This window comes from Symphodus melops (assembly GCF_947650265.1).
Source record: "Symphodus melops genome assembly, chromosome: 1".
Lineage (NCBI taxonomy): Eukaryota > Metazoa > Chordata > Actinopteri > Labriformes > Labridae > Symphodus > Symphodus melops.
The window spans coordinates 10,557,794-10,580,413 of NC_136691.1; the positions used below are offsets into that span (position 1 = coordinate 10,557,794).

Below are 22,620 nucleotides of genomic sequence, written 5' to 3' on the forward strand. Positions count from 1 at the left end.
GTTTTGGGTTTTTTTTTTTTAAACCTGCTGCATTACTTTACACTGTATCCAAGTGCAGATGTTTGCATATCTCAAGAATAGCAAGTATTTGGTGAATTCATTCTGTTGAACCACGATGCAGACGTGTTTATTGTATGTCAGCTTGTGAGTTCTGCTGCGGGGCTTTGGTATGTATACAGAGTTTATAATAATAACTCAGGTCAACATGTTGACAATGGACTGTTTAACTGTTGGCAGGAATTGAGGACAACAGATTGTGTTGCATTTTTCTGTCACAAACATGCAGAGCACAGGGCAGGGCAAATTGGCCAAGACAAAAAAAAAGGGCAGATTATAATGTCCATCAATACTCCCCCAACCTATTATAAGTTTAAAAGAATCTAACAAATGTACATTTAAGGAGAATTATATTTACTAGTAATCTTGTAGTAATCTATCAATCAGTTGTCGTAAATGTTACAGAACTAAAAAACAGAAGCAACTAACAGATGTTAATGAGAAATAATCTGCCAGTACAAATATAGCCGAAGCCTCGTCCCAGTTTCTCATCTCCCCATGACGAGCAGTAAAGTGCAAACATTCAGCTTAATCCCAAACTCAACTGTACATGGTTTCATGTAGAAACACGACCCTTGATGTGCTCTGGACTCTGCAGTTCTTTGTTGATATTTCCAGGCTGATGTCCACAGTCGTCACGAGCAAGACTACAGGACGTAGCACTCATTGCACTTTGTGTGCATGGGCGTGAGCATCTGTGTGCCTTTCCATGAGTACAGTGGTTAAGTGGCACAAGTGACAGATGTGGCAGAAAATCCCTGTTTATTTTTCCTCTGGCAGTCAAAGAGTTATTGTGTGTGTCTGTGTGTGTGTGTGATTTTGCGTCAGTATTATTGAGTGAGTACAGTGTGTGTTTGGACCTTGAGTGCAGCAAAGTGCTGATGGGGGATAACAATAGGCTTTATGTTCCTGTAAGATGAGCTCCCACCTGCTGCAATGTGTCACCATGTGTCCTGTATGTGTCGTTCTCTCTGTCCGTCAGCCTGTCAGAACACTAAACTGAAATCATACAGGAGGCCTTCATGCTTGCTACACAGCACCTGCTGCAGCCCGTTGTGTTGCGGTGCATGTGGTAAAATCAGAGAACAACTAGAGTGCTCCTTGGAACCACAAAGTCAGTCTGATGATGTATCAAATCTGTAGAAATGCAAACTGACCGCAGAACAAAGCCGATTAAACTTGGAAATGATGAGTAGCGTAACTCAATGATTTTGTATCCTTTTTTTTTTTTTTTTTAAGATTTATTTTTGGCGTTTTTATGCCTTTATTATAGAGGGAGGAAAGTGGATAGGGTCGGAAGGGGGGAGAGAGTGGGGAGAGACATGCGGGAAATGGGCCACAGGCCGGACGCGAACCCGGGCCGCCCGCGCGCGAGGACTGAGCCTCAATACATGGGATCGCGCGCACTGCCGCTGCGCCACCGGCGACCCCTTGATGATTTTGTATCGTAACATTCAAAAGGATGCTGCTCTGAATTAGAGGTGCGCAAAACTGACCAAATTGCTAAACGCTTACGTCCAAAAAATGTGAAAAACTTTAAGGGGAGTGCGCACTGCTACTGGCTTGTTAAAATACACGCAACAATATTTCTGGCAGCCCAAGTCGTGCGAGGACCTCGCGGCTCCGCAGGACTACTGAAGAGGTCTGATCTTCGGGGAACGCTCCGACCACAATCAGTAAGAAACGCCTCGACGGTCGAAGCCTGAATTCGTTTTTTTTTAAAAAACACTTCCCTCTCGATTCCTGCGGAGAGATAAGATGCACTAAAACCAATGAGCAAAACCAAGTGTGCAAAATCACATCAGCAGAGAGAGAGAGAGAGAGAGAGAGATAAGGTCCCCCTTTTAACAGCTTTGTTTAGTGGCTTTGTGTAGTGACATCCATAGAAATCGCCACGTTTAAAAAAAAAAAATAGAAATGCAACATTAACTCATCTTAACATTTAAATAGAACTGACACAAACTCCAGGAACGAAGGCTCCAACATGCTGTCATGAATATCAAACACATTTACACAGACATTAAGAGATCCAAATGTGGAGGAAGATTTAAAGCAGAGAAAAGAGAAGTGTACGGAGCGAGCCAATAACAGACCATAAGAGAGACAGAGAGCAGGAGGAGAGATGAAGGCCGTGCAGACGGCCTCCTTGTCTTTGTTGTGGTCAAAGCGGCAGTGCGAGTGCTGACATCAAAGTGCCGAGGATGGACAGAGATGAGAGAGGAAAGGTCTGGACGCCATATGAAACAACAGGAAGAGACAGAGGTGGCTATATAGGACACAGTGTAAGAGAGAAGGGATGGGAAGAGCGCTTCAAAACAGAGGAAGGAGAGAGGAGAAAAGGGAGACAAAAAGTGAGAGTGGCAGCTGAAACATTACGTCACATCCGTGCACAGTCAGAGCCAAGCTGTGAAAACTTTTGTCAGATGTTGTATAACGACATACAATCTTGAAATTAAGGCATATTGGGAACTAAAGAGCCCCCTTAGTTTATTGTGCATTTCTCTCTCCACGTGCAATACAGATAAATGGGTTTCCCACAGATCCAGGAAGAAGACAAGATAGTGAGAATTTAATCAAAGTTATCTCTCTACTGGTTGGTTGAACCCTGGATTAAATTTACAACTGCCGATTTGCCAATCTGATCGTCCTGTTTCTGGCTCCTCTAAGTGTGTTAACACAGGCACGTGGTCACAGTATATAAGCGCCATGCCCCCCTCCTTCTCAATCACTGTGAATTTTCCTGATTATTTTCCATCTGTGTTCTCACATTAGCTCCTCATGTACGAGAAGACTCGCAAGACAAATTCAAAGTAAGTTGGCTGTGAAAGAATCTGCTGTTTGCATTCACACATTGAGTTTATCAAGAAAACTTCAGGAAGTTTGGAGTTTTGTGCATGTGTGAAAGCACCAATGGTTTGTTTTTGTTTTTGCTTCACCAGATGCCTGGCATGACTTAATTTGCTCAGAAGATGATGTGATAACTATGCAAATTCAAATTTAAAATAAAGAAAAATGCTTCAAACTTTGAAGAAACAAATAAGCGGCATCATCATGTAATGCAGGCAAGATATGACTAATAAAAAAACAAAAACAAACACTGTAGGGTGACACCTGCTGACTTAACACCGCTGCTAAAATCAAGGCTTACATACACACAGGCAATTCTAAATAGCATCTTTCTTACAGTCTCACACAAGCAGCTGGAATCAGGACATTACATGTGATAATCAACAAACATATCTTCTGGTAACAAGAAAAGAAATGCATGATTGATAAATAAAAAAATACAGTGATTTAAGAACAACTTGAATTCATCAGTCATCCCCCCCCTTTCTCTTCTTTCCAATTTCACTCCTCAACAGCCTTGCCAGGGCTGCATGGACATCCTGGGCAGTCCACACAGAAGCGTGAGAGAGTGCAGCTGCATGAATACAGACACACAAGTCAAGTTGGACACAAGTCAGTAGCAATACCCTTCCACTCCTCGGAATGCAAAAGAAGTTTCCCACTCTTGTCCTCTTTTTTTCCCCCCTCCACTCTCTTTACTTCCGTCCCTCTGGACCTCTCTCTCTCTCTCTTTTGTACCCTGTGGGACCAGGTCGACCTCTAGAACCAGACCAGGCTCTTTTGCTGGAACAAACATAGTGAGAACTGCCTTCCCACTGCATAATGACTGATTTCTGTCTATGAATGGTGGAGACCATGGCTTTCCAGAGTGAATAGGGAGACTAGAGTAAACTGAGGTGGGTTAAACAGGGAGTGCATGTGTGTATGCGTGTGTGGCAAACCGGAAAAGAAGGAACAAGATAAACAGCAATTAGTTTATCCAGGCGTGACTGCGCTGTGTTATTGTTTGTCATGTGATGAGAGACCTAACTCAGATCTCATCCATGCAGTGTAGTTTTCTGTCATTATCGTTTTTGTTTATGCACACAAATATATAATATACATAAACATGGATACACAAAAACACACAGGTCCTTGACAAGCACTTGAACATAGCAACACTTAACACACATGATAGCGGGCTACAGCTGAGATCACTGGTCCAAGACGTACTTCTATAAATAAACGTGGGATGAAGGGAAGAATGCACAGACAGTTTGCATCTGTGTCTATGAGAGGAAAGTCAGATGGGAATATGACTGAGATTGTATTTTTCTGGTCTGTGTGTGTGTGTGTGTGTGTGTGTGTGTGTGTGTGTCACAGTCCCACATTAGCAGGTAGCTATTTGGCATCAAGATAACTAACAGGGAGGCCCTATAGTCTCCTCCAACTCCAATTAACCTTCACTAGTTTGACCTACTTTCAACAAATAGAATAATCTCTGTTGCACACAAAGCTATAATTGGAAGAGGAGACTGTTTAACAAACTTCACTCAAAAGTCAAAGCTGACACATATCACTGTGAAGTTACTTAAAGATTCCTTAGCTCGGTTTTAGGAACCTGAAGAAGATGGCGACAAATCTTCTGCCTTTATTTAAAATGGAAGGCGGAGCGAAGGCTGAGGCTTTTTCAAGCAAGTAAATGTCAAAAATAGAGGAAAAGCTTGTTTTGTATTTGCTTTTTTCAAAAACATGCAGGCCAACAAAATATAAAGCATATTGATGGTTTTTTTTTTTTACCATTTTCAATTGCAGCTGTGCAATTCAGCAGCGGTTTTAAAATAGCTTACGTGAAGACTTCTCATCACAGCCACGTTGCACAGTAACACAGTAGTTGTAAATGAGATATGGCTTGGCTACTACTTTTCTTTCCCCAATACTTTAGATGATGTCTTTTTGATCAATTGTTGTTATCAATGATTTCAAATGTATGACTGAGAATCAATTTTAAAATTAAAATAATTTTTGTTTTTCACTTAGATAATTGAGGAACCTTGAGTGGAGCTCAAGCGGTTCCTGGATGACCAAGGTAAAATGTCAACACAGTCCCAGTCAACAAGGCTCAGTTTAACAAAGTGTAATCTATAGAGCAAACCACTGTTCACTGTAAAGTCTATTTGAACTCTCTGTCAGCTGTTAACAGCAGCACACCTCCTTCACTCCGGCATCTCCAACATTTCATTTCAATGTTTCTTCATAAAGGGGCCATGTACAAAATAAAACAGAAAAGTTGCCAAAAACAACAGAGGCAAGACACTTGTTTGGAGCATAAACACCCGAATAATTGCACATAATACAGGCAGCTTCAATCCATTAACCAGCCGGAGCTTCGCTGACCCTCGTTGGCCTGCAACAGCAACCCAAGTCAGTCAAACTTTGTTTAAACTCTTGACTCAGTAAGTGTCAGGTGGTCCCCTCTGAGGCTGGAGAACGACCTCTGACCTGGTGACTAGGACTTCAGCATAAATGGACTGACAGTGGCATGAGACAAACTAAATACACACAGGGAGGAAGATCCCATTTGCCCATCATGTCCTTATTTAAACTGTCCCGGAGGATCGCTCTGACTGCACAGGCAAACAAACAGAAAAACAAGATATTACACACACACACACTCAAGTCACTACGCCCTTCCTTCAATGTCAGTCGCACATAGGGGCCCCTCTTTAGGCCCTTCACCAGTAACAGGATCCACCTTGGGTGGGGGGGAGGGGGTTGGATCAGGAATCCTGCCCCACAGTAGTTGATGACAAAGTGAGCAGGCAGTTAAGTGTTAACATGCAAACTATAGCTGATATAATGATGTAATACATGACTTTCTGGCTAATCAAACACTGCAGAGTCAATATACATAGTGTAATCCTACTGTACACTAAAACTGAAGTACAACAATGTGTAGTAGTATGGTGTTGATTACTACTGAGCAAAGCAGAGAAGGCTGAATGCTATTTAATGTCTGTTTCCATTCATTGTTGCTCATAAATTGATGTAAAACTACTTCACCTGTTTTCCTGTACTATGTCATTTTCAAAGGACTCTGTTCCTGAAGGTCACTCCAAAAAGCCCTCTTTACAAAACAGGTGTTTGTGTTTTAGTGGAAAGAGTTACTGTACATGTATGAATATGAAGTCAGTGCTTGTGTACAGCAGTGCTGGCCTTGGGGCTATGTGGGAGCTGGCAAATACAGATTGCTTAGCAAGTAACACATCGCATTCCAGTCTGCTCGCTCACGCCTCCATTGAAATGACTGGGTGAAGGGCTTAAACTGAGCTAACCTTCAGAAAGGAACTCCCAGCCTCACCTAGGAGTGCCTCAAAGCTTCAACAGGTACAGAACATAAAAACTGTTGAGTCATGCCGTGAGCTAAAACAGGGGATTTGTTAAATGTCTCGAAGCTGTCATGTAGAGAGTACCTCCTTAAACACAGCTCGATGGAGCATCAGACATCACATCCTCCTGTAGCTGGGAGCTGTCTGCTCTGCCTATCTTTTCACTGCAACTGCTTTTTTTCTTCGTTGTCAGTGCGTATGTGTGTGAGAGCTGAGTCAGACCTGAAACGGGCGTATTATAATATGAGGAAGGACAGTGAGAAGGAAACAAAAGACGGTGACACAGAATTTACTTACGCCTTTAAAAACATTTTAAGGAATTTGGGTTTGTCTTTTAAATCTGACACTGCAGCATATTTCTGAGGTAAATTAGATTTAAAAAACAAAGCGGCCAACTCCCTTAACTATTATGTGGGTTCACAAAGTCCCATTACAATGTAGTAAAGGGGAAGCAAAAGGTATATCCGAGCGGATATGTACTCACTTAAAGGCTTTACCAGCTGTCTGTATCATAGCAGACAAAATCACAGGTCTATATCTTTCTATGTTTTTGAGCTGGCTCAGGCGCCACATTCGAGCCTCTGTCTGAGTTAATATTTACCCACTGTGTTTGAGACTACTCCAGGTAGCTTTACAAGGGCAGCCAAACAAATCCCTAAACAATTAAGAGCCAGCACAGGCACCAGGCAAGGAGTATTGATTTTCCATGTATCTTCTAGTTCACCAACTTTGTTTGAAACAGACAGAAGTAAGGGGGGGGGGAGACAGGTCATAAGGCTTCCTGTGATCTTTGTGCCCTTTGAAGACTGAAACACAGATGGTGACGACGCTGAGTGGAAATCCATCATCTCTGACAGGGCTCCACTTCCACATTACCATAAGCCTGAATCAAGACAAACAACAGCATGTGTTTGGAGTGGACACCAGCCACTCCTCCCTGGTTCTTTCACTGGGTAAAAGGGCTGACAGTAACCTTGGACATGACCAGCATCTCTGCAAACAACATACTTCATATTTTGAGAGAGCAGCAAATAAGTTAAAGTCAGATTTCACCAATAAAACATGAAATGTCAGTGGATCTTATTATAATGACACATGTTAATGGGGCTATAGCTTTCACACTTTAGACTCACACACATGAAACTAGCCCCCAGCACTGCAGACTTACGGATTTTGATGTTCTTGGGATCAAACTTGCGGACTTCACATTGCAGTCGTTGCAGTCGCCCCTGAATCCTGCAGGATCTTCTGAACACCATCCCTGCCTCCATCTCGATGCCAAGGAAGATGTCGCCGGCATGTCGAGAAAGGTCGGAAAGTTGGTGAATGATGTTGGTCAATGTGTGACAGCCGACCTCGTCCAGTGACGAGAACAAGACGGGTTTTCGAAGTTTACGCCTCCCGGTTTCTTCCCCCGGTATCCTGCACTCCCTCGCCGGTAACCGACTCACACGCCGCGGCTCGATGCTCCTCTGGTGAAAGGGCATGTTTATTTCATACCAATAACTCCAGCCGGAACGAAAAGTCTCCAAGCATTTAAAAAAAAAACCCTTACAGATTCTAAACTAATCCAAGACGCATTGCCTCTACGACTGTTATGATTTGCGAGTGAGTAAAATCCTTCAATCCCGCCATATTTGTGTTTTTCAAAGCATGGGACTTTGTGCTGCTGTACACTGGAGACGTTGCCTCCCAAAGTCTATTCAAATTCAACCAGACAAGAGCACAGGCTGCAGAGAAAAGAAAAAAAAACACACACACAAGGAAAAGTAGGAAAGGTACGAATAAAAACCTGGAAAATACTACAACCACCTGTAGCAACTGGATCCGGAGTCACGCACAAAGAGACTTTACCTGACTCCCCTCTGGATCGGTCTGATGGAAAACCTGGACCGGATCTCTCTCCCACACGGAACAGGAACTACTGAGACCACCAACGAGGGAAAAAAAGGAAAACATGGCCACTATTTTACTCATACACTTTCGTGAAATGAAATTCACTTATGTGTTCTTTAGTATTATAAAATTTTAATTAAGATAATAAATACTGGATAACACTAATAAATAGGCCTTTTCAGCTTTAAAGTCAAAGGTCCTTCACTTCATTTCAAGAAGCTAAGGAAGAATAGAAACTTATATTCACTAAGAGAGCTATTTTTGAGTAAAATATTTAAAATACTAATTATTAAAATAATGTAAAATTTTGAATTACTTCAATAACTTACATGTAATGGTACCAGTGACGTTCGAGTTAGCTAACATGTTGCTTTAAGTTTTTTTCCCCTCTCTTTTATTTGGTGTTATTTATTTTTCGAAATAAAACAATAAAATTAAAACTAAGCTAAGAGTAAGCTTGCTAGCTTCCAGTTACCATGCAAAAATCCTGATGAGTAGGCATTATTTATTGTATCTGGTGACTATTGAGCAGCATGAACAATTACCTTTTTTTCAGATATTTTTGCAATGAACAACAAAACAACAGTTCACTTTGCTTCCATATAAAGTGCGTTTTAAGCAACATGGCCTTGTAAAATAAACCCAGTACATCACATTTTGTCTGTGATTTATCTCTGTGTTTCACTTAAGAGGAATGTTTGTCCAAGGCCTGAGTCCAGTCCAATGCCTGTCATTCCCTTCACTGCTCTTTAAGATCCGAAGAGCAAAGCCTCACCATGAAAGCACACCCTTTGAATATTATACATCCAGTTGTCATTAAGTGTCGCTTTAGTATTTAATGCGCCCTCTGGTGTCTTCAAGTCAACACAGGGTGCTTCAAGTAGTTAATATTAGTTTATTTCTGCTGAACATAAAATATCTCTCATGAGCACCAGGAAAATAATGAAAACACAACATTGTCCGGACTCATGTTACTTAATATAGCCACACACCATCCATATATGTCCAATGAGCAATATACCCAACTTTCCTGACGGGAAAGCAGCATGAGGATGACACATTCACCGCTGCTGGAAAGAGGAACCAAGAAGTTGTGTACAAGGCCGTTTTCGTTGTTTTGCATACAAACAAAATGACATCCTTCTTCTTAATCCAATGTTATTTTATGATAAAAAAAAAAAGTCTTCTATTTATGCACTACTAGTTTTCTTTTCAGCAAGAAAACCAAATTTACATTTTGCACAGTAGAAATTGTAATTAACCTCAGCAGGAAAAGCACTGGTGTATCTAATGAATCAATGGCCTATCAATATTTAAATGTCCAAAAAAAAGCTTCAATTTGTTCATCAATTTTTTTTGCAGTGACATCAAAAAAGTTGTTCAGAAAAAAAAGGATATTAGCAATGTTTGTGATTCTTTTTTTATTTTATTTGGCAATAAATTAATCAAAGGTTTGACTGTATAAAATGAAGACACGATGCAGGAAGAAAAAATAGACACACTGCCAAACAGTAGAGATGAACATAATTTTAATCAAGATTAAATATATGCCCAAAAAGACCTTCCAACTCACAAGAGATCCCAACAGGTTAAAACAATACAAAAAGATGAGCGTTTCGGTCTGTCATGTCAATAGAGTTTTACAGTTTAATACCTCCTACGAGTTTTGGACTTTCATTCGGGGTAAAATGTATACGTAAATCTCATTCATCATATTTTACAGTGCATTGATTCTCAAAAAGCATAGCCTTCTTCCACTTTTAAAAACCCAAACATAAACTCATTTATAGAACTATTTACATACAAGGCTTGAACACGTCTGCACAAACTGTTTGGTGAGCAATAAGAAACGAAAGAATAATAAACATCTGAACAAATGGTGACTTTCTTAACTTTATGGCTTAGTTAAGCCTTACATAGTGACACTTGTTAAATAGATCACTGAATGATAGGAAGCAGGAGTGGCCTTTAATTAAATAATATGATTAACATTTAACAAGGTCATTAACAGATTAATCAACTTGCAGGTTATTCCACCTGTCTTTAAAGTTTGGTTGCATACACAAATAAAAATGTACAAATACAACTCAATGAAAGGTTTAAGTGAAACCAAATGTCTCTGACACCTGCTGAACCCCATGTTCATAATGCACCTGGGTGTTTTGTACACAAAGCGTGTGAAACTGAGCAACAATGGATCGAACGCGTGACATCAAATGAAAAGTTCCAACACACGGAGATGTCAAAAGTGAGCAAGTAAGCAGCCACGTCACGAAAACAAGTCTACATCACCTCAGTTTATTCATGTTCACTTAGATGAGATGACAACAAATTCATTTATAACAGGAGGAGAATGGCATCAACAGTGTCATTTACGTCATTGTTGCTGGATGCATGAGATGTAACAGTGTGTTATGACCTCCGAATATGACATTTGTATTATTGTTAGGTGTCTCGACAGACAGAACAATAACTACAAAAAAAAATGCCAGGTAATAATAATATACATCCATCTCAATACTGGCTCCTTCTTTAAATATATCATTGCAACTGATGAGCAAATGGTGCTGATAATCTAATTATTTAAATTTAGTAACACTTTTGTAAATATGTGTTGAGGCAACGGCTTATATTGGAAGATAATAAACAGCAGGGATGAAGAAAAAAAATCTGTACTAGGATGGAAAAACACATTTATTGGTTTTTGTTGTTTTTATTTTCCAAACGCTAAAAGGTCAATAACTTTTCCATGAGTTATTGTTATATTTGCTTCTTCATTTGGAGTTCATCCTAAACTATGTCCTTCATACATTTTGCCAACAAGAACAAATATGCTCCCAGTGCACTGTGGCTAACAGACTGTATAAAGAAATCAAGGTGGAACATTGTTTTAGATGTAGGACTTTGCACAAATGTGCTCTTTGTCTTTTAGCTCTTTCTTTTTCCCATGATGACTTGAGAGAATTTAATGGACAACAGTTTTAAGAAGAAGAAAAATGACGACATTTGTTTTGGATGATGTACAAAATGTGTGAGTGAGACTTGGTCAAGACCAGAAGCTCTCTATGGAACAGAGGCATTGTGTTATAAAGAACATTTGCAGTATCATTTGATTTTCTACATTTTGTCATTTGTGGTATCAACAGCCACCATACAGGAAACCCTGGCTAAGAAAGTGTTGGACTCAGCGCAGGGTTTCCTTCCACGGTTATGAAAGCATCACTCAGGGCAGAAGCAGCAACAAGGCCACGTTTGACAGTGTCGAGTTGGAGCGGTGACAAAAGAGGAGCCCAGGGTAAAGAGTGGTGAAATACATGAGAGCAAAAAGTCCTACAGCTTGGTCTATATGAGCGGAACAAGGACAGGCGGTGAATACACAACCGAATGCACACCACTCCTCCTCCAAAGGCTCGATGACAGGCTCTAGCATGGGTGTATGTTGGGACACGCATACACACACACACACACACACACACACATCAGTCCAAACTCAAAAATTAGGCTCCAGATGTGTCTCTTTGTCACCCTCTGGTGGTTTTGTCCAGAATACATCTGCTATCACTCAGCTGAACACACACACACACACACACATATATATATATATGAACATACACACTCCTTGGCTCCCCCTGCATCAGTATTCAGGCTTATCTGGTGTAGTAGACTCTGTAGTAGACACTCTTCGAGCGCCAAAGTGAATAGGAGTTGTCAAACTTGAGCAGGTAGACTCCACGGCCGGGGTACTGATGGCTGCCTGCGTACACCTCCTCATGACAGTCCCGCCGGTACACCGGCACAATCTCATCCACCTGGGGCTTACCTGCCTCTTTCTTGGCCTTCTCCTCCTCGTTGGGAGGATCACCTGAGGACATGACAAGGACATGAGTCTGATCTATTTGAAAGCACACACACAAGGCTCCTTTCAACAGGGTTACGATAATAATGCAAAGTAATGCTATCATTGAAAAAAAAAAAAGTAAACATTTTTTAAAATCTACGAAACAGAGAAGTGTGTGTGTGTGTGTGTGTGTGTGTATATATTCTCGTTGTTAACCGTTGGGCATCATAATTCAAGTCCAAATGTCATGACATAACATCATAAATAACACACCATAATAAACTACTTCAGGAAGAGATTCTTAATTGTTGGATTGAGTTTTGAACACAACTTGCAAACTACCAAAAGAGCTTTGCAAGAGTCATGACAGAGAGTGGCTCAATCTCCTGCACACAACACAGATCGTTTTTACACTCAGATAAATACTGTACATAACTTCTGACTAAGCAGACTTGTTCAACTGGCATATCTGTCAAAGAGCTGCTCTTTACATTCAATCCAACCAACAAAACGCAAAACAAGGCCAAATTCATCCGCAAATTTAAGGCCTTCAAATTTGTCAACATACTGCAAAAAACTTCTATTCACGCTTTGGCTCCAACCAAGAAAAAACACAAATAGGTCTTCCTCCTCCTGAGGACAGTTTACGAGGTGTTTCGCTGTGGTGTAGGCTCGTTCTTAAATATAAGATAAGAGTAAAACATGTCTTACAAAACTAGTTATTCATCTCTTCATGGTCCAATGACTAACAGAAACTAATTGAGAAAACAATGGAGGCTGACTACTTTTATGATCCAGATAGTATGCTAAGGAAAGACTATTATCAGCGATCAGATGACAGATATCCGTTTTGCATATCTTTTGTTTAAATCACATGACCACATTATGGAGGGGAAATATACATCTACATTTAGGGGCTCCTAAATCTTGTTTAGGGGCTCCTAAATCTTGTTTAGGGGATTATTGTATACAGGGGGGGGGGGGGGGGGGGGGGACAGCGGGTGTGTATTGTAACTAATGTCTTGTGTCCTGCCTGTCTGTATACTGCTACTGGATGCCTTGAGTTTCCCTTGGGATCAATAAAGTATCTATCTATCTATCTATCTATCTATCTATCTATCTATCTATCTATCCATCTATCTACACACAGAGCATCGCAGGACGTTCGACAAAACATTTTAAAGCAGATATATTCTCCAGAAGCAGTGTTTAGAACAACTATCATACCTAAAAACAGTCATATCAGAACACTGCCTTAGGCTCACACAGACTTCACACCCACGACTCACCTTCCTCTTCCTCGTCCTCATCACTGGACTCTGACACGTGCACACTGACGGAAGCAGAAGCAGCATCTGTCCACTCGAAGAAGACTCCGAAGCCGATGTCATAATAGTCCGTGGCAAACTCCCAGAACAGGTAAGAGCCCTCCTCGTGAGTGGGCACACGCACTGTTACCACCTCGCCGCGCCCCACTGTGATCACGCTGTCGGCGTCCTGACGGATTTTCTCCTTGAAGTCCTTGATCTGTGGCCGCGTCCACATGGAGGGAGCCGCTATCACTGGAGGGGAGTCTGCTGTGAAGAAGGAAAAGTCACTGATTACAACCTGCCAACACAGTCAGCTTAAAGTGGTTCTACATTCTGGAAATTTCCAATTCCAAATCATTTATATCATAACAGCATGAACTGAATTGTATACCTAGCTAGCCTTAACAAACAAGGCATGTCTGTCTTCAGTTTATACAAAAAGATTCACTCAATTTAGGATGTAGGTTTTCAATTTAAGGCTTTGTTTGCTTTGGTTTTTCAGTTCGCAGTGTGTGGTTTGAACTATGGCTAAGCAAGCAGACTATCATGTATCACTTGTTCCTGCTTCTCTCCTCTGTGCCCTCCAGGTCACATCAACAAGGACACAGCAGATAAGAATCAGGTTTCAATTTTGCTATAAGGCTTTGTTTGTTTCACAAAACTTCCTCTTGTTCCCTGCAGCTATTAGCAGCACACCATGGAGAGTGTTGAGTCTTTCTACATGATGTCACCTCCTGTGGTTTAGGTTTTCTTAAGACACACATTAACGGCCTGCTAACCTAATAAAGGCCCGTTCTCTGAGACCTCCTCTGCTGGCTCAGGCTCCGGCTCGCGATCCATGCTTTCCGAGTACGAGTCTGACTGGCCTCCATTGACCGTAGGACCTTCGTCGCCCACAGGTGGGGAAGCCGCACACAGTGGTCCTGCTGCTGAGGCGGCCATGGTTTCGCCACTGTTGAAACAGTTTGATTCCAGAGTGCCCTGCACCGCCGGATCAGCCTGCAGCTGCTTCTGTAAGGCCGCCTGGAACCAAAGGAAAACAAACACTGCCTAAACGTGGAAAACGCAACATATGGATCTAAACAAAGAATGTGATGTCTCCTCTCAGGCTCCCGTCTTCATCTGATTCCATTTTAAGGCACGAGACATAATCCATGAAACTGCAGTCCTGGTGAGGTTCTGACCACCAACCTGTTGCTGGGCCAGCTGGACCTGGTAGAGCTGCTGCATATACTGCTGGTAGTGCTGCTCCTGTAGCTGACGGATGAGACCCAGCTGCTGCTCTGGGTTGTTTGGGTACTGCTGAGCAGCATACTGTTGGAACTGTACCGCTGTCTGAGCATTCAAGGCTGCCATGATCTGTTGTCTGTAAAAGAAAGTACAAGAGGTGGTTGGAGGAGGAGACAACGGTGGACGGTCGTAACTTTGATGGGCTTTTAACATCGAGAGAATATTTACAGACGGACAGAAGCCGCCACACATACTTCTGCTGCTCAACACGTAGTCGCTCCTCTTCTGCTTGTCTCCTTTCCTCCTCCTCTCTCCTAAGCCTCTCTTCCTCCTCAAGCCTCCGTCTTTCCTCCTCCTGCCTTTGTCGCTCCCTCTCCTCTTCTTCCTGCCGCTGACGCTCCTCTTCTTCTTTCCTACGAACGAGCAAAGTCACAAATTCACATTCACAGTTGTGCGGGAAATATTTGTCTTGCTGCTTCACACTTTCTGCATCTAAGACAAAGTGAAAACAGTCCGTAGATAGTCGCTGTGACGGAGGGATCCGTCTGCAGGGCGTAGGGGGGGAAAAAAAGGGACCCCCTACCTTCTCCTCTCTTGCTCCTCCTTTTCGATCTTGTGTGAGATGACGTAGGGAGCAAAGAGAGTGCAGCACTTGTTCAGCATCTTTACAAACTCCACCATGGCATCCTCCTTCTCCATGTTGCCCAGAGAGGCCCACTCTTTCCTGCACACAGAGGGAGAAAGAAGGGGAGGATGGACAGATAGTAGAGGAAGCTGTGTAGCAATTCTAACTACTATGTTTTAACATAAAGAAACAAGGATAACCTCCTCCTCTCCTTTTTTATTTTATTTTTTTACAATTGCAACCATCTTCTTTCATCTAAGTGTGAATTGGGAATGTATGCATTTGGGAAACTTTAAATAATTTGTATGTACAATTAACATTTGTCAGTGAAACAAGTGATCCCTTTGATAACATTTTGATGCATAAAAGTGACTTGTAATGTGACTATATATTATATATGTGACTATATATATTTATAATTTGTGTGCAGATTTCCTGAGAAACAGCTAAATTGCAGGCACGGTTCAAAGGTCACACACATACAGATGTCTCGGGGTGTTTACCTGCGGTCGTTTCCCAGGACATCAAAGAAGCCAACCTCTGGTGAAGCATCTGGATTATAAGGGCCCAGTAACACCAGCTTGTGCAGAGCTACCAATCGAAGCTTCTCCTCATAAGTCGGGTGGAAGGCCTTGCCATCTTTATCTGGGAACAGCACGATGTAATCGATGAGTTTAAATCCCTTTTGTTTTATTTATTCAAGCAGTAAAAAGCATCTTACATCTTCAACAAGGTAGGGTAGCTTGCGAGGTTTATCACGTTCTCGTTTCAGGAGCATTCACTCAGAGTTCAGTGAACCAAAGACATGAACAATAACTTAGCCAGATCACTGTAATCCTACTGAAACCCTTGAGGTGAGGCAGGAACCAGATCAATAAAAACAAGTTACTAAATTGGACCTAACCCTGACTGACTACAAATACATTGCACAGATTACAGTTGCACTACAGAGCAACCAGGCCCAACCTGTTTGCACAGTCTTAACAATAGATATTTCCTGATAAAACAGCACAAGAGCCGAGTGTTGAAATAGCGTATACATGTCCCTGACAACACACTCTACAGCTTGATATAATACGCTATTCATGGGATTAATAATTTAAATTATGACAGATAGAATAATGTACTTGGATACAGTCTGCTGGTTTCACCTGCTGTGTCTGGACAAATGTTATAAGGGCTTAACAGATGAGAACTGACTAACTTGGTTCTTGTAGCTCCAATTTTACAACCGATCTGCTTTCTGCAAAGTCAATAATGTTTAAGTGACACTGGTGTGAGGAATTATTTATTCAGACTGTTGTGGTTAAAAAAAATATATCCCTTCCAGTTTGCATGCATGGATGTACAAATGATCCATTGGAATGTTTTCCTGTATTTCCTGAAAAACACTGGTAGCAGCAACAACAAGGGAGTGTTAGAGGACCAGGCTCATGGTCACTCTGTGAGCCTGAGAAGGGAAGCTTTAAGCATTAGAATTAATTGGTTATTATGAGGACATGGATCTCTGGCAAATAGACGTCTAACTTCAAAACTAGCACAGCAAGGAACAGAGAAAGATACGTCAGGCTGGCTGTCAAACAGTCTTAATCTGCAGCAGTGCCAGGGTAGGCAGGGCGTGTTTGGCTCCCAAACAAATCATTATGAGCCACCATCCACTTAAGGAGGGCTGGTTTATGACATTAAAGACTCGTTCATGAGTTGATTGAGCAGACTCAGAACAAACCAAAAGACAGAAGCACAGCAGGGAGATGCAGCCAGGCAAACAGCGTGCTGAGAGTGGGCTATACTCGGGTGTGCCCTGGTTGTTTGGCCTCTACTATCTGGCTAATAGCATTAGCTTTGTAGCTAATGTAGCTTTCTGACAGCAGCATATCCCCGGCGGTGACAGCAAACAGCTAATGTTAGCGTCTCACATTGGATCCCTCGGTTCGCAATCTAGAAGTTTCCATGCTCTCACAGCTGTAAGAGAATAACACACGTCAAGTACCTTTGAAGAATTTAAGGCCCATTCCGTAGAGCTCATGCAAAGGAAAGCCCCATTTGCTCTCTATGGCAGATTTGGCAGACTCTCCATCTTCGTGTTCGGCGGCACCCGGCGTGTCGGCCTCTGGTGCCTCGGGGCCGGACTCCGGTTCTTCCACCGGGGCCTGCTCGCCCTCCGGGTCGGGACTGAGGGTGAGGCCATCGATGGAAACTTCGAGCCGGCTGGAAGTAGCGCTGTCGAGGTCGCCGCTCTGAACCTCTGTCGCCATCATGTAGACTGTCAGCTGAAGCGGCCACGTACCTACTTCCGTTTAGACTCGGCGGAAGTTCCGGGAGATATTTTCTACGTAAAAGCTGAATAATGACGACGCTTTTACCGAGCGAGGGTGCAGAAAACACGATTTTGTTTCCACTCAGGACTGTAATAGAACTAAACCTTTGCTAATAGCTGTGTGTTTAAGGGAGAAAAAAAAGCATACATTGTGAAAAGTGTGATTGTGTTTGAAGCTGTAATCTTCATTCACATCACTATGGCAACGCTTTTAAAATGTACATTTAGCAGTTTTCTCAGTGACCGCTTGAATCACACATGCAAGCAGAACAAAATGAACTACATAAGAAATACATTTAAAAAAAAACTAATTGAAAAGTTAAAATGAAAATTAAACTTTATTTGAATAATGTGAAAAGACAATGACTTGAGGGAATCACATTTACAACTTTTAATAGATATTTTAGACCATAACATTTGTTCACACACGTACATATAAAGGTTATGATATTGTTGCACAGCTTAAAAGATATAAATCCATGCTGTGTTAAAACACATGGTGAACCATTAACTTGCTTCTACTCCTTGGGGACAATACACAATGACTGGACTCATAATAAATAACCATTAAACAGCTGATATTTTAACATATACCTGCAGAGTTGTGAGGATAAATCGCCTGTCTGTCTGCTGGTTAATTGTATAGTGGTTTAACTGTGGGTTAAAATGCCTTCAGACTAGGTGTGAATATGCTTTTGTGTGTGTCTACAAAGTCAGCTGCCAATTGGAAATGGCTGGTACTTTTTGAGCTATTTGATGTATGGAAGTTAAAGGGATCCTTCACCCATTTGCATGAAGCTGTGTGTATCATTAGAAACATGGTAGTAGTGTTGAATGGTCGTGAATCCAACCCTCATTTTGCCCTGAGACGAGAAAAATATGTTTTTCGTTGCTTGAAAGTTTTCTTCATGTGATGCAATATGACGCTTTTTGCATCACATGAAGAAAACTTTCAAGCAAAGAAAAACACATTTTTCTCGTCTCAGGACAAAATGAGGGTTGGATTCATGACCATTCAACACCACTACTATGTTTCTAATGATACACAGCTTCATGTAAATGGGTGAAGGATCCCTTTAAGTGTGTTAACTACAAAATACCTGATTTAACTAAGGAAAGCATTCATCCAAATAACTAAAATAAGACATCACTATCACAGTCTTCAAGCTAAAAAAATCTGTTATGATTCTGAAATACCAGCAACAGTGTGTTTTCATTTTCACCATTATTGATTTTAGCTAAGAAATGTTCATGCCACAGAAAAATATATGAGGCTTTTAGGGCTCATTTTAGATCAAGCTCTGGATTTTCTGACATTTTACTTTCACAAAGATCAGGAACTTGAACCCCTGATTTTAGCATAGCTATCTGCTCTGTACACGCAGGCAATACCCAATTAGGGCCCTAAGACAAAGCCGCCTTTGAACTACGAACGTCTGTATCAACATCAGGCACATTCTAGATAAACGATGCTGTGAATGTCAGAGTCCAGAGATCAAAAAGAACTGTAGTGGTTGTTGAGAATTGATACAATGGCTGTCAGGACCTTTTTACACAGATAAACATTAACAAACCTTGACTCAGTTTGCCAAAAGAAAAATCTACAACTCAATTAAAACACAGTTACATAAGGAGTTATATGAGTGAAGCTGCAGTAGAAGTGAAGCAATCACTTCATATTGCAAAGCCATGTGACCCCACACCCAAAACGAAAAAATAACTATTGTCAAAAATAAAATCACAAATCTATTTGGATTATTTTCCAATCGTGTTCAAATATGTGTGAACAAATTAGTGTGTCTGTGTTGTAACTGAACTATTGACTTGATCCCCCTCTGAGTCAAATGAAGGTGACCCATTCAGTATCAAGTGCCCACTCCAGAGGGCGTTTGAACTCAGATTTGTGTATTGACATGGACTTTGTTGTCACTAAATGAGGCAGGAAGCAAAATTTCCTACACACATTAGAGGGGCTGACATCTAAACACCTAGATATTTGAAAATCTGAGACATCGTTGATAGCTAAGCCTAAGGAAACATTTCTGGAGAGAAAATTAAACCATGCTGCAGATTCAGAGTCAATGAAAGAGGTAAATATAATTGTATATGGAACAAGTTGTCACATATATTAGGAAAATATTTATTTATTTTGTGCATTTGTCCAACTTTATTATAATGTAATTGTAACCGCACTCATCTGGCTGGTTCAATGATTAGACACACTATGTTGTGTGTAACTTGTATTTAATTATGCATACAGATTCCATAAACACATTAATATTAGCCCTTTGACTTTCAAAACGTGTCTTTTGTACATTTGAAAATGTGTTTACATTTGTTTTAAAGATCTACAAGACGTTCATGCATGTTAGACAAATGCAACTGTTCTTGTAATAAAAATATTAAGTTTCAAGTGTAAAACTGATTGAAAATATAGGGTTTGTTTAAAAAAAAAGGATGAATATATGAGGTAAAAAAATAAACTACAAATTGTATAAAAAAAAAGAGAGAGCCAAAAAGAGAAAAGGAAAAGAAGTTTATACTTTCTGCCACATGACACGAAATATCACTGAAGATGAACAAACAGAAAAATGTGTTGCTTTGTGTTATACATTCGACAGATCTTGGGAGGCCGAGGAAATGGCAGCTCTCGACAGCAGCTCCTTGAGGGCTACAAGTCCATTATTGCTTTATCCATGCCAAAGAGGATAAATGTTTTCACTGCTGATGTGTATTGAGCTTGCAGATTCTATTAAAACCCCTATATAGAGACCTGCGGCCGCTACAGCGTCCCAGGTGTGAGGCTTTCACACCTCGCGCGGCCTGCAGACGTCTGAAGTCGCTGCACGGCTGCTGCAGTGCCAGCCGGCCCTGATGGTCGCCCCATTCACACGTATCGGCAGCAGAACCTTTGATCGCGGGGGGTATTTAAACCCAGTGGGCGCACGGGTTTCAAATTTAGTCAGTCTGTGGAGATTAGACAGTAGGGATCATGTCTTCAGTTCATGGGAATATGCGCGTCGGTGAGCTGAATCCTTTCCAGATGTATCACGAAGGAGCTCTGCAGATGAGCAGCACGGTGAACCCAGGTTGGTCAAAACTACATTTTTAAATCTGAAACTTTTTTTTTGGGGGGGGGGGGGGGGGACAAAAGGAATGCCTGCATCGTGGTTCTGAGTAGACGGTGACACTGCAGCTCGTTTTGTGCGTAATTTACGCACAAGTGACGCGTCTGTGATCCAAAGTCACGTAACCATTGTGTGTTTTTATTTCCAGATTTCGGAGCCACAAATTTTACAAACTACTTCAGCTCTTCAAACTCAGTACAAAGGGCGGATAAATGCGTAGCAATCCTGACCCACAGAAGGAAGAGGACTAACTTCACCCAGCAGCAGATTGAGGTGCTGGAGAAAGTTTACTCTGACACCAAATATCCTGATATCTACCTGCGAGAGAAGCTGGAGGCGCTGACCGGGCTACCCGAGTCCAGAATTCAGGTAATGACACTGTTAAATCCCAACCACGATGTCTGACCCAAACATGTGGTAGGATTTTATTCAATATTTCCTTCGCATTCTTATATTTGTTTTGTTTATTCTTCCCCATAAAATACAAGGTGTGGTTTCAGAACAGAAGGGCGAAATCTCGTCGTCAAGTTGGGTCATCGGTGTCCATGAAGGTCGCCAACACGCCTGCAGCTGGATCCTTCAGTCAAATCCAGAGCAGACTGGTAACAGAAAAAGGTATTCTTCACACAGCAAATACACGTACATATGGTGTGCTTCGATTGAGTTTAAAATTATAATTATTAAAATTATTTTTTATAGTATGTTTTTTTTTTTTAAATCTCTTGTTGTAGTTTTTAGAATCAAGTCAAGTGCATTTGCGATGAAAAGGGCAATTGCAAATTAAATATCCTTTTTGGTTCATCTCTAATTTGTATTTATTGCTTCACCTTTGCATTCCTCCTCTTTCAGTTTTTGACAATCAGACAACTGAGGCCCACAGGACAGCAGGCTTTGGACTAGAGGACTGTTTCAGACCCACAATGCACCAGAACAGAGAAGATACTCACAGGACCAGCATGCCCACCAACCCCAGCAGCAGCTACGAGCAACCGCCTCTGTCCTGCGTCTACGACAAAGACGGAACCAGAGTGAAGCCTGAGCAGATGCAACGACACGAGCTGAGTGTGAACGTGCCCTGCTGTAACGTGCACCTGTATCCCAAAGAGAACGAGAGTCAACATGCCAACATGACAGAAAGCCAAGGTTCAAAGGTCCTGGTGGAATATGACAATTTCCCTCCAAACAAGACCATTGGGCCGGAGATGAAGGTTGTGATTCCTCCCATCCCGAACCAGAATAACTTCAGCAGGTCGTCACCAAAGGAGAATGGATGCCAAATTCAATATCCACACATGGGGAGTAGAGGGGACAGGTTCAGTCACTTCTCCCCACTCCATGGCACTGAAGCACAGGACTTCACTGACTCAGACTCCGACTGGGAAAACGAGGCCATGGCCAGCTTTGGTGGCTTCTTGTGATGTATGAAGAGATAAACATACAGTATCTCATAAGAGACAGTCTATGTAAAAGGAGGAATTTGTATTTATTGTAAAATAGTTATAAATCTGTAAAAACAAATGTGATAAAAAATCTTGGGTTTAATATGTAAATAAAAAAAACTAAAGATTTGAGACCGAACCGTGCTTTGCAATATTGTTTAATATAAAAAAGACAAACATTTATACACAACTGCCCTCAGACACTCACATATACAACTTTACAAAACTGAAAAAGGAGATTCTCTTGGGGAAAATGGTTGAACGGCTTTCAGAGGTTACATCAGTGATGCAGGCTTAGTGTGTGTGTTTGCATGCGTGTGTTTGCATGTGTGTGTGTGTGTGTGGTGCAGCAACAGCCATGCCTATATGGAAAAGCTAAGATAACCTTAGGGAGTAAAAGGCATCCAAACCATAGAGTTTTCCTTTATAAAAATACCAAAATCTCTTTTCAGTGCACACAAAATTACAAAAGCCATTTCTGATTACACAGCAGAAATGTTGACAAAGTCCTAATAATCAGATATTTTACAATTATCTACAAAAAAAACAACACATTTTATAAAAC

At 41.4% G+C, this 22,620-nt stretch overlaps 3 protein-coding genes across 6 annotated transcripts in view; 1 reads left to right on the forward strand and 2 right to left on the reverse strand.

Moving 5' to 3' along the window:
* Positions 1-8,072, reverse strand: part of nhsl1b (NHS-like 1b) — a 96,080-nt gene extending 88,008 nt beyond the window's left edge. For all 3 annotated transcript variants that reach the window (XM_079354649.1, XM_079354647.1, XM_079354646.1), the window contains exon 1: positions 7,441-8,072. In XM_079354649.1, the coding sequence (XP_079210775.1) occupies positions 7,441-7,759 (319 nt within the window). In that variant the 5' untranslated portion in view covers positions 7,760-8,072. The remainder of the gene's footprint in view (positions 1-7,440) is intronic.
* Positions 8,073-9,680: 1,608 nt separating this feature from the next.
* On the reverse strand, positions 9,681-17,705 carry acbd3 (acyl-Coenzyme A binding domain containing 3). Of its 2 annotated transcripts, none has more exons than XM_079354136.1 (8): positions 17,162-17,705; positions 15,675-15,816; positions 15,130-15,270; positions 14,801-14,959; positions 14,508-14,682; positions 14,096-14,339; positions 13,296-13,580; positions 9,681-12,030 (listed from the first exon to the last, which is right to left on the reverse strand). In XM_079354136.1, exons 1-8 carry the CDS (start codon positions 17,427-17,429, stop codon positions 11,816-11,818), a joined length of 1,629 nt encoding a protein of 542 aa, XP_079210262.1. In that variant the 5' UTR covers positions 17,430-17,705; the 3' UTR covers positions 9,681-11,815. The 2 variants fall into 2 exon arrangements, with proteins under 2 accessions (XP_079210262.1, XP_079210261.1); XM_079354135.1 differs by having other exon boundaries at positions 13,296-13,583.
* Positions 17,706-20,135: 2,430 nt separating this feature from the next.
* mixl1 (Mix paired-like homeobox) lies at positions 20,136-22,605 on the forward strand. The gene is made up of 4 exons (XM_079368661.1): positions 20,136-20,577; positions 20,765-20,985; positions 21,105-21,231; positions 21,466-22,605. Exons 1-4 carry the CDS (start codon positions 20,481-20,483, stop codon positions 22,032-22,034), a joined length of 1,014 nt encoding a protein of 337 aa, XP_079224787.1. The 5' UTR covers positions 20,136-20,480; the 3' UTR covers positions 22,035-22,605.
* Positions 22,606-22,620: the final 15 nt, after the last annotated feature.